This window comes from Euprymna scolopes, chromosome 13 (assembly GCF_053919585.1).
Source record: "Euprymna scolopes isolate OS-2025 chromosome 13, ASM5391958v1, whole genome shotgun sequence".
Classification (NCBI taxonomy): Eukaryota; Metazoa; Mollusca; class Cephalopoda; order Sepiida; family Sepiolidae; genus Euprymna; species Euprymna scolopes.
Window position 1 is genome coordinate 128,291,131 of NC_136494.1, and position 13,221 is coordinate 128,304,351.

General features: G+C 32.7%; 1 protein-coding gene across 5 annotated transcripts in view; it reads left to right on the top strand.

Moving 5' to 3' along the window:
• LOC145292185 (ubiquitin-like modifier-activating enzyme 6) overlaps positions 1 to 13,221 on the top strand; it is a 577,203-nt gene that overhangs the window by 536,581 nt on the left and 27,401 nt on the right. For all 5 annotated transcript variants that reach the window (XM_080138474.1, XM_080138476.1, XM_080138473.1 and 2 more), the window contains 4 exons: positions 419 to 496; positions 2,248 to 2,296; positions 5,057 to 5,086; positions 11,340 to 11,445. In XM_080138474.1, coding sequence (XP_079994600.1) covers positions 419 to 496; positions 2,248 to 2,296; positions 5,057 to 5,086; positions 11,340 to 11,445 — 263 coding nt within the window. The remainder of the gene's footprint in view (positions 1 to 418; positions 497 to 2,247; positions 2,297 to 5,056; positions 5,087 to 11,339; positions 11,446 to 13,221) is intronic.

Below are 13,221 nucleotides of genomic sequence, written 5' to 3' on the forward strand. Positions count from 1 at the left end.
AAAAAAATTTTATATCAAAAATGTTTTCCAGTTTTTCACTCAGTAATAAAATGAATCCTAAAATCCTAAAATACATTTTAATATCAAAATCTTATTTTCTTGAAAATATCGAGAATTTGAAGAGCATTTCTCCTTCATTTTAGAACACGTTTTTGTATCATAGACTTTTTATTTCATAGCAATGTTATATCATGCATTTGATGATATTTGGCCCCTCGTATATGATGAAGCTTTAAGAAATTATGCATATGATTTTATTCTGGCTAAATCTGATTATCCTTGCACATAGCACAACTTGGCATGCCCTGTGTGAGTTTGTATTTCCTAACAAAACTAGTGCTATATGCATTAACTTCAACTTACATATGTTTTTTGAAATTATCTCTGGTTTCAGCGTTTTTGTGAATTTCTCTTTCAGCTAACGGTAACTGATAATGACCTCATAGAGAAATCCAACCTGAATCGACAATTTCTTTTCCGACCAAAGCATATTAGAGTAAGGATTATTTTATTTTTTTATTGTCTTTTTTTTCTTGTGCAACTTTTTGGAAAATTTGATGCTTTTTTAAATTATTTTTTCACAATAATTGAAAATTGCATTTCATGTAAAAACACTTTGATCTACTGCTGAAATAAGTAAAATAACCAAAATTTAAGAAAAAAGATCAAGTAGAGAATTAATTACGAGTAAAAATCCAATTTATTGTAAATTGCAGTTTTATATGTGACTAGCGAGGGATATCCGACGTGCCTGAGTGTTTGGAGGTGTGTGTGGAAACTCCAGGGGTGGGGGTGGGGGATTAAAAAAAAAAAAGTAAGTATGAGGATCAAACCCGAACCGTTGAAGCAAAGTTGTAAATTAAAGTGTGAAAAAAAACAAAAACGTGCGACGTTAACGATTGCCCCACCGCGAGATGCTAACGGAAACACGTTTGAATTTATTTAATTACCTGGAATGAACTTTTGGTACTTCCATTGTTATCAATGGTGAATCGACAAAATACAATAACATTGATGTTCATTTTTACTCATTTTAGTTATTTTACTTATTTCAACATGACATGCAAGTACATCGAAATATTTTTACTAGTAAAGAAACACTGAAAATTTTTTTATGCATTCTGTTTTATTGGAGGTTCACAAATGAATGGAATAATTGTGGTATATTACGATTGTTATGTTCGTAGGATGAGAAATCAATGTGAATGGAAACATAGCTAAAGAGAACAATGACTTTATTGACTATATGTGAGTACAGTCAATAATTTCCCTCATTAGGAGTACAACACAGATAGGGAACAACAGTAGGGAGTTGTGGTTAGTGATGAGTTTGTAGACATGCATCGAAACAAATCATGAAAATTTGCTGGGGTAAAATGAAATTAAATCAAAAGTTGAAAATAAATACATTTTTTGTTGTTGTTTTGCAAATATATTGTATGTTGTTTTGCTGTAAAGAAAAAAGAAATCCATTTCTCAATATTGAATGATTTGCAAAGATACAGTTAAAAAAAATTGATTAAAAAACCCATAAATGTGGAATGGTAGCGGAATGGGGACCTAAATGAATGATAACATTTAATGCTATGAATACAAAGCTTCTTTCCTTCAACAATTATAAAGAACCTTTCCAGCCACTGATTGCCATGGATAACAAAATTCTAGTTAAGAGTTCATCAATCTAACATTCAAAGTTAACATGAATTGGAGCAAACACATAGGAGACATTGCCAAGGCTGTTGCAAAGAAGGTGGGTTGCCTTTACCATGCTAGGAAGAAACTCACACCAGACAATATTCTGTATCCCTACAAAGTCACCTTTTACACATGCGTGGAGTATTGTTAGTACGTTTGCGCCAATGCACTGACCACTAATTTCTCATGTTTAGATAGGGTTACAAAAAATGTACCCCCCCCCCCAATCCACTAGGTCCAGCACTGTTTACCAAATTCCAACTTCTGCCCCATTGCTGCAATGTTGAATCCCTGTGCTTGTTTTACAAGTACGTTAATGAAATATGTTCTGATGAACTGTTAACATTGGTGTCCTCTCAATGTAAATCCCTCCCCGTTACTGTTTTCATGCTAAAATGATTTTAAATATAATGATTTTTTTTGTTTTTATTTTGTTCAGATTCGTTTTATTTCGTTTCTGAACAAATTTTTCTTATCGTCATTTGTCAACCACAAACACAACTGCTGATTTGATTTCTCAATAAAGTTTTAACGTCTTTTTAACTTTTATAGCATCCAAAGAGTACGACAGCTGCTCAATCAGTTTTACAAATAAACCCGGGTATGTAAATTGTTCTACTCACTCCAACCATAAAATATTAAAATCTTTCTGGTTTTTATTGTACACAACAAACCAAAACGTTTGCTGCATATTGAAATAATCATTGAATAATCGAACTTAACAGATTGCATCAATCATATTTTATTTATTTGCGGACATCTTCTATAGTTGCTGTTTAACGATGTCAGATTGACGAAGGCCAGAGGAATAGTTGGCCGAAACGTCATGAAACTATGAAAGATGAGGATAATAGTCCGCAAAAAAATAAATAAAATCTACAAATTACTCATCTCAAAAGAATTCCAATAATTAAAATTATATATCAATCATGTTCAGCTTGTCATATGTTTTTGTTCAAATGTTTCGAAAATCACTTTTACTAAAACTTAAATGATTTCTTTTTGTCGCATTCTATTCTATCAACAACAAAATGGTAAACTTTTCCATCGGATGAGATTATTCAATAACAATGCTTACTAAACTTACAAAGTCAGTCTGAAAATAATTCATACTTTTTATTTATATTCAATTGTTTTAAAAGCTTTTCTGAAATCAAACAGCTTGGATGCCATCTGAAATTCCTGACTTGTGTCTGATACTGCTGAGATGTTTTTTAGCTTTGAGGAAATATATTTTTCATTAAAAACCAGTTTTTTTTTTTTTAGAGTCAAGTCAATTAATGCAATCAAGAATTAATTTTTCTTTTCTTTCACAAATCAATTTAGGGCAAGAAAAAGCTAATTACACAGATTTTTTTGGGGGGGGGGATGGGGGGTAACTTTTCTTTATTAAGATATTCCAGTCAGTTTAATTAAAGTGCAAATCTCACTTTATATATAAGAAAATATTAAAAAAAAAAAGATGTGATTTTCGTTTGTTTAATTTTTATTCAAATAAATATTGTAAGCATAGAATCAAAATTTACACAAACATTTTATTCATTTACAAACGAATTGTATCTTTGTTATTTCTGAGGTGCCTGGATCCCAAAAGAATAGAAATTAACATAAACAATTTGTGAATTTCAAAAAGAGATTTTATTAAAAAGTGAATGATTAAGTTATGAAATTAACAAAAAATAATTCTTAGAAAATTGATCAAAATTATCTATAATTTTTGAATCCTGTGAAATTCTACAAGAATGTTAGCAAGTTCATGCAAAAACAAAACTACCAAAAGTAAAGAAAATTTTTATGGTTACGTACCTGTGACGATAAACAAAATATCATACACTATAAATTGATCGAGTAGTTTTATTTTAGTAAAATAGAAAATCAAATTTTATCGCTAAACAATTGACAATTTTTCAACGCCATCTAATTATTTATTGAATGAGTGTCTTTTAATAAATAAGATGAATGTTGCGATAAAACTTATCACATTTTACGTTTGAAAAGAATATTTGCTGTATTTTTTAGTTCTTTGAAATATTTTTTTCGGCGAAAAAGATTAATCATTTTTTAACAGCCATTCACTTTATCATAATTTAAGAACTTTATTGCATACCAAAATTTTTAGATGTGATAAAGCAGCTATTTTCAATCAAACATTGTTTCTTCTGTTTTTGCTGCAATATGAGGCGTTTCATCATTCTGATAAAAGATGACTTTCTTTAAACAATTTCATTTGGAAACATTTATTTGACCAAAAATTGCATTAGAAATTCTTTTGCAATTTTATCTTGTCTGCACTTCTTAGCAACACAAAATTTTATGACCAAGCTCTGTTTAAGCACTAAAGCATTCTATTTCATACTCTGCCATCTTGAATAGCCTCAAAACAAGAATGCTTGGAAATGTTATCATGAGAAATCGTTGAATCTTGATTTTTCATGGAATCAAGAAAAACTTTAAATTGCAGAAACAATTTCTACTCCAGCTATAATTGAGAAAAGATGGGATAGAGGGTTAGTTTGTAAGGGAAAGCCAAGGAAAACATGACAGAAACTGATGAGGATGAATTTGAGAAAAAGAGGAATAAATAAAAACCTGATCAGAAACAGGTTAGTTAAAAAAAAAAACTGTCCATTTTGAATGGAAAGCCATTCTTACAATAGAAAAATAATCCAAAAATGGATGGCAGAAGAAATAATTATATCATAGAGAAAAGAAAATGATACCATTGTGAATATCAAATTTAATTTTTTCAAACAAAATTTAGCAATATTAATCTAATGAGAGAAGCTTTGAATTATAAAGGATTTGAGGTAAAAAATGGTAATATTAATATTAATTAATAATAATGGTAATATTAATATTAATTAATAATAATGGTAATATTAATATTAATTAATAATAATGGTAATATTAATATTAATTAATAAAAAATGGTAATATTAATAAAAAATGGTAATATTAATATTAATAAAAAATGGTAATATTAATATTAATTAATAAAAAATGGTAATATTAATTAATAATAATGGTAATATTAATATTAATCAATAATAATGGTAATATTAATCCAGTCAGCATGATCCTACTCTCATGTAAAGATGAAAAGTTATGACTGAAGAATTCAAAGAGATTCAATATATTTTGTACAACCATTCTGGTACCTGATTTGTTTGTTCTTATCACCCCTGGCTATAAATATAATCATCCAATTTTTTGTCATCGCATACAATAAAATTATATAAAAAATAATCCAACAGTTCAACACATAATGTACATTAAATTGAATATAACGATGATGATGATTTGTTTTCTTACCAAATAAAAAGTTCCACATAAATAAATAGAATTGGTTTTTCTTTTACAGATTTGAAGATTGATGCTCATCAAAATAAAGGTAATACCGTTTTTTCTGCATTTTTAATCACTAATGCTTTTAGATTAATAGTTAACGTTTTCCATGATATAAGAATCAAATGAAATATGTATGTTATACGTTTACAAGCCAAATATGACGCAAAGATTTTATAAAATAAACAAATATTTATTTGTTTAAAATCAATATTTCAATGTGATACGTCTTCCTCAGATATATATATATATATATATATATATATATATATATCAGGGGCGGAGATGGGACTAGTGCCACTCATGCCCAGCACAACCAATAATTCGGTTAATGTTATTCAAAATGGATTAAAAAATCATCCATTAATTTCAAGCAAACATACTTAGTCTGATCTCAATTAAATTACATATCTATTCAAGTTTCGATAATTAAGTAGCAAAAAATTCATAAATATATCTGGGAATAATACAAGGATGCTGTTTTGAACGGGTTGTCTTTGTCCGGCCACCGCCAGATTCATTGAAAACTCCATAACAGCGGCTATGACGTTGAACGTCCGTAATTCGTGCCAAGCCAAACCTTTACTCGTAATAATCATAATGTTAGAGAAATCCAGATTTTTCTGTAATCACCCGCAAAGTGAAGCCCACTTCTAGTGCCTAAAATATTTAGCACGATCGAGCCTGCTGATGTTTGTTTTAGGAAGAGGATGAGGGACCGAGAGAGAGAGAGGGGGGAGAGAGAGATCTCTAGACACATACATACGCATAAACACATGAAGAACGATTACTACTACTGTTGCAATATGTAGTAGCACGAATAGTTCTGTGTAAACATAACCATGCGTGTATATCAGATTGTAAATAAATATCAGTGATGAAGTTATTGTTTCATTAATTAATAAAGAACAGGTTTTGAATAAGAGTGAATTTGTTTTTTTGAGGAATTTTTTTTTTCGTGAATTTTGAATCATAGAAATCTACGAAAAATACGGATTTTAAGTCATTTTATATTAATACCTTCGTAGAATTCCGTAGTGATACGTAAATACTTTGTAACTTTTTTTCATAAAAACCCTGTATGTAACTTTTCTTGCTGCATCCATCATTTCACAGCTATTTAAACCCAACTTTATTCATCAATATTACCTTTTATGAAAGGGAAAAAATATCTTATCTACTGTATCAACAAGACCACAAATTATATAGTATCTTGATTGTTCATAAAAAAACAAAAACAAACACCATGCAAGGTACGTTAGTCAATCTGTGCTATGCGATGGAGAATCACGCAATAGCAACTATGATTACTTATTTGGGTCCACGGACCACGGATTGGGAACTAAAGTTGACAAAGGGCAGGGGGGGGCGGCACGACAAGCAATAATAGGCTAGAGTCGCCACTGATATATATATATATATATATATTCTTTTTCCGTGCTATAAGATGAAAAGAATTTCGTAGTAAAAATCTGTGTGCTTTTCTTCAATGGTGATATTTTTTAAAATGTTTGTGAAAAAATGTGCTCATAGTGAACTTGAATTGTATTTCAAAGCTGACGGGCAGATGTTGAAAGAGAAATCCTTTTTTAGATTGAATTTCTGAACTAGACGAATCATTAAACATAGCACTTATGTGCTGTTTGACAGAATGTTTGGCATTATGAACTAGGAGAATCCTACTATCTCAGCTAACTGCAACATGGCTGTTTTCAAGTTCAATGTTAACAAATACTTGCCAAGCCATCCTCTTAATCAAATTCTGCTTATTAAAGAAGAAGCTTCTGATCAGTTTTAAGAAACAATGGATATATCCTGCAAGGTTGGCTACATATATAATTCTGAAGCATAAGTCACAAAATCCCCAACCACACGTTGTTTGATTTTAGTGGCATGGAAAAGTGCAAGATGACTGGAAACACTAAGTGGAGAAAATATACAGAACTTGATACTCGCAAATGGTCACCCATTCTAGTACTGACCAAGCTCAACGTTGCTTAACTTCAATGATCTAATGAGAACCGGTGTGTCAACAGATTATGCCATATGGAAGAATAATTAGCCATAACAATATTCATATGTGAGAATATGTTGTTCCATATAATTTGCTTAAGTACTAAGAAATATTTGAAATTCCCCCTAAGGATAGTGTTACAAGTGACAAATTTAACACTTTGATGTCCAACATGAAAATGCTTCAAATATCTCAGCACATTCACCTGAATTAATAAAAACAAACAAAAAACATTCCAAGCTAATCAGATCCGTTCCTCTGAATGGATCAAAGTTACCATTTTGATCTACCCTGAAAGCTAAATTTTTCCTTCCTAAAGTCCATAACAGAGATAACATCTGCTTTATGTCAACTTCCTTCACTCCTCTGTTGGATGTTGAAAGCATTTCTTGACCAACACACACACACAGTCATAAGCATACGCACTCTGACACTAATGGAGAACAAGATCAACTCCCAGATTCAGAACAGGCAGTTTAAAACAAATCAGAGGACTTTTTACAGGCAGCTGATAAGGGACACCATTACTGTAGATAGTCCACCTGCAGAGGAAGCCTTGGAAAACTACTGGAGGCCTCTATTTGAAACAGAAAGCAAATATAATCAAGAGGCCCAATCGATTGAAGATATTATTAGGCTCAATGAAACCAAGCCTCAGATGCCAGAACCAGTCATAACTCCTGGTATGATAACAAGAAAACTGGCACAATTATCCAACCACAAAGCACCTGGCATCGACAATGTCCAAAATTTTTGGCTGAAGCAATTGACTGCACTCCACCACCACTACAGTGATTGCTTCAGCAGGATGCTAAGAGATGAAGAAGCAACACCACCATGACTGACAGAGGGGGACACCAGCGTCATACCCAAGACCAAGGAGACACAATGGCCAAATAAATACAGGCCAATATGCTGCCTTACAACTACCTACAAGCTTTTCACTGGTCTGACAGCTGACGGTATATATGATCACCTATCTTCTGGGACCTACTTTGAAAAAGAGCAGACAGGGTACAGAAGGAAATGCCTCGGTACCAAAGACCAGCTATTAATCAACAAGACCATCCTAGAAGACTGTAGGAAGAGACACAAAAGCCTGAGCATGGCATGGATTGATTACTAGAAGGCATTTGACAGCGTGCCACACTCATGGCTACTTCGGTGCTGTGAATTATACAAAATCCACATGGTAATTAGACAAACACTGGCTGCTCACCTTCAGATGTAGAGAACCACAATATCATTAAATCACAATGGAAGAAAGACCACCATCCCTGAAGTAAAAATAAAGAGGGGAATATTTCCCTTACTCTTCTGTATGGCAATAGACCCACTAAGCAAGCTCCTGAATAAGAATCCGAGCGCCTACAATTTGAGTCAGGGACGCCATCGAGATCCAAGCCAGAGAATAAATCATCTGCTCTTCATGAATGATCTTAAGCTGCATGCTAGCTTTGACACTGATCTGCACCATCTTCTGCAGATAGTACACACATTCTCCAGTGACATCGGAATGAAGTTTGGCGTGGATAAATGTGCCAAGTGTACACTCAGAGCTGGGAAGAAGACCCACACAGAAAATATGCAGCTTAATGAAAACATCGACATCAGGGATCTAGAAGAGCATGAGCCTTATAAGTACCTCGGCATTGAGGAAAACGAGAACATATAGCATGCCAAGATGAGGGAGAAGATTAGTAAAGAATATGTACGCCAGGTGAGGAAAATATGCAAAACACAGCTCACCAATAAAAATAAAATTACTGCCATCAACCAGCTTGCTATGCCAGTAATAACATAAACCTTTGGTATCATCGACTGGCCACAAAAATACATCAACCGGCTAGATGTAAACACGGAAGCTACTAACGCTTCATAAAATAATATATAGAAATCAGTGTCTACCAAGGCTGTATTTGCCCAGGGGAGAAGGAGGTCTGGGACTCTCAGAGATCAATCATCAACATAGGGCAACTATTGTGAGAACCGGTCAGTATCTGAGAAGCTCCCAGAATGACACCCTCTCAATAGTATACGAACATCAAGAGACAAGAGCCAGCAGAACAACATCAGTCACCCAGCTGGCCAAGCATTTTGGTCAGGGCTGTCTCTCAGATGAGGATGAAACACCAAACAAGTGTGCCACAGAAATAACAAGAAAGAGCCGTCAGAAATATACCGAGACCTTTCAACAGATGAACCTTAAAGAATGGGGGCAACATCAGCATGCAAAGTATTTTGTGGGGGGAACTCTCTCAGGAATACATAGATAAAGAAGGTTCCTTGGACTGGCTCAAAAGGGGAGCCATCCACCACGATCAGGAAAGGGTCATAATGGCTGCTCAAGACCAGGGATTGATGACCAATGCATTCAAGAAGATGGCAGGGATCAGTAATGACAATAAATGCAGGTTCTGCCATACAGAATTGGAAAGTGTTGGTCATCTGATATCAAGTTGCAAAGTTCTTCTAGGGAACGGCTACTATACAGCGAGACATGATGGAGTATGCAAGTACCTCCACTGGACCATCTGTAAAAAATTAAACATCCAGTGTAGCAGCAAGTCCTGGGAACATCAACCTGAAAGAACAGTTGGAAATGACTTATATACCATACATTACGACCATGTAATCCCTACAGTCACCTACCTTGAAAATGCTGCTGTGAAATCTGACATAGTTATATGGAATAAGTCAGAGAGAGTTGCAACCTTGATTGAAGCGAGTGTTCCTAATGATGGCGGTCTGAACAGAGCTGAAAAAGAGAAACAGACCAAATACCAAGGTCTTATGTATGATATGAAAAGAAACTGGAATCTTAAGGAGATATCAATCATACCAGTTATTATAGGTGCCACAGGGATTATGAAGAAGAACCTGAAGTCATACCTAACTAATATTCCTGGTGAACCAAGTGCAAAAGAGATCCAGACAATTGCACTTACGGGAACAGCAAGGATACTAAAAAGAGCTCTCGGTTGGTTTCAATGAAAAGCGGGGCAATGTTGGAAGCTGGTTTGGCTGCCCCATACCCAGCATTACAATCTTCAAAGGAAGAAAAATAAAAAAAAAACCCAAAAAAACCACTAATGCACAGGCACAAACCTAACACATTAACTTTTTCATACTATCGTCTGCTCATCAAAAACAAATGTGTAAACGTATTCATTTTAAGACTTCTAACAGTTTTCAATGGAATTTTCTACAATGAAAATCATACATGTTAAATGAACATTACTTTTAATAACTTTTAATTAAATGAAATTTGTGTAATTGAATGTGAAAGTTTTGATTACAATTTTTCAGATCCAATGATAATTAAATTACCAATTCAGTCTTGATTTAGACTTCCTTGATATCTCAGCTAATTAATTCCCCTTGTTCTAACAAGGACCCTCAAAATATTAACAAATATCCTATTTTTTTTCCTATGTAAACTTCCACATTTAAACATGCATAAAATATCTATTTTGTAAATTGCAGTTTTTGAACTTCTTATTTTGTTTGTGGCCTATAAACAGTTTTCATTAATAATGTTTCTAAAACCGGCCCCCCCCCAAATTTTCCCCAAACAAAAACCCTAAAAAGGAACCCTTCAAAAAGGGATATCGTGAAGGTTTATAGAAAAAAAGATATCACATTGTTGTCTGCTCATCAAAAACAAATATATAAACGTATACATTTTAACACTTATAATATTTCTCACTTAAATTTTCTACAATAAAAATCATACACATCAAATGAACATTACTTTTATGAATAACTTTTAATCAAATGTCATTTTTGTAATTGCATGGAAAAGTTTTAATTAAGATTTTTCAGACCTGTGGATAATTCGACTCAGACTTCCTTGATATCTCAGCTAATGAATTCTCATTGTTCTACAAGGGTTCTGAAAATATTAACAAACATTTTATGCTTCCATATCTAAACATATATAAAATATCTCTTGTGAACTTATGTCTTTGAAATTATTATTTCGTTTGTCTTTTCTCTTTCACTCTCCCACATCTGAATATAAACCTAAAAACAATTTTCATTAAAAAATGTTTCTTTAAAACTTCTCTCAAACTAAAACCCTAAAAAGACGGCCTTTCAAAAACTCATATGTTGAAAGTAAAGAGGATTAAAGATAAACATATGATTGACATCATATGTTCAGAGCTAGACTAAATATTCATTCTTGTGACTATCTTCATATTAAGATATGCAAACAATGTGTGAGTTAAATAGAGATAAATAATATTACATCATTTTAATGTGTTCTTTTCTCTCTTTTTAGTTTGTCCAGATACTGAAGAGAAAATCTATCCAGATTCGTTCATCGAAAGCCAAGATGTAATGGTCAATGCACTTGATAACATTGAAGCTCGTCGTTATATGGACAGGTCAGTTTAATTTGATGACCTTTTTCAAACATTTGTGTTAAACTTTGAGACAATGTGCCATTCTTGTCATGGCTGCTATTTTTATTGAAAAACAAACATTTTATGATTTTAAGTTTTAGATTAATTCAACCTCTGGATATTTGCATACGATCAAAACGGATGCTGCAGTGGATGAAAATCCTGCAAAATGTCTTTTATTGTTTGATGTTACAGAACACACGCTTTTAATGAACATTTTTATCTTAAAGTTATAAGTTTTTGTTTGTAAATGTTTTAATAAAATTTGGTATACACGCTCTATATTGTAAAGAATAAGTTTTATGCAAACATTTTGAATATTATTTTTTATTTATTTTTTTATTTTTGCTGTGTATAACTGAGAAAAATATTTTTTTATTTATTTTTGCTGCGTATAACTGAGAAAAATTTTGTGATCAGTTTACGAGCACTTATTTGATTCGATATCAAGCCCAACTTTGCAAAGTCAATCTCTTTTCTCTAACAGACATTTCTCATGTAAGAGATGTTGCTAGTTTTTATCTACTCTGTTATTTTCATACAGATACTTGGCTGAACTCCACTCTTTGCCTTCTCTCCCTGTAAAACATCCATAGCACAATAACTCTATCTACAACCACTGCAAAGAATTTTTCTTTCTTCTTTTGTGTATCTAAAATCAAATGGAACTTCCATGAACAGTTTCTTTTCCAGAACTTACTATCTGTGGAACCCAATACCATGGGTCTGCTTCCCAGTTGACTGCAACATGGCTGTTTTCAAGTCTAATGTTAACAAATACTTGCTTGGCCATCGTCTTAAGTAATCAAATTCTGCTCCTTCAACTCATCACTTCTGATCCTCACATCATTTAACTAATAATCTCATTAACTCTTATCCTTGAGTGGCTTTTAGCCTGGGTCAGTGATAACTCATTAGCATAAAAAATTTAGTTTAGCTTCTTGATTGAAAGTAAGATAAATATCTAAATATTTCTCATTAAAAATTATGTTCTAATGTTGAAATCTAAAAAAAGCAGAAATTTATAGAATTAACATTTTATGGCATCTTTGCTGATATTTTTGCGTTAACAACTATGTTAATCTTAAACAGATTTCAGGGTTTATTAGATGAGGATTGATGAGTGTATTACATATTAGGGATAGCGATTAAGTCAGCTAGTATAAAATTTGATGCAGACACACTAAGTGCAGGTCATAATAACCCAAATCTACAAACCTGAATCATTCCTGATGATTCCAAAGATGGCTGACAAGTATCATTAAAACACAAGGAACAGGTCAGTTGCGGTAGAAAAAATAATATAAGTTGAGCAGAGATGACGTGAGAAGAATTGTTGGGTTTCAAATCAGTCTGTTGATGGAAGCCAAACTATAGACATCTAATAATGCAAATCTGCCCAGGGACATTGTGTGATGCAGTTAGCCGATGATACTGTAAGAAAACCTTGAATATCACCAAGAGCGAAAAAGAATTTTAGTCTCTTTCTTGTCTTAATTAATTTTCTTTGAAAATAAAACCTTTAAGAAACTCTCAGAGAATGTCTTCTTGCATTTTTTTCTGCATGAAGAGAAGTTTCTCTTGAAGAAAAAAAACCGGCTGAAACTTTTTGGTCTTTTTTTCTCATAAAATCTTTTTGGAAGAGATCGATTGCTCTTTCTGCTTCTTGTAATGTCGGGTCTCTGTTGCTTTAAACAATTTCTCACACCAGTGGATATTCTATCTCTACAAATCTACTATCAAACCATGTTGCCATAT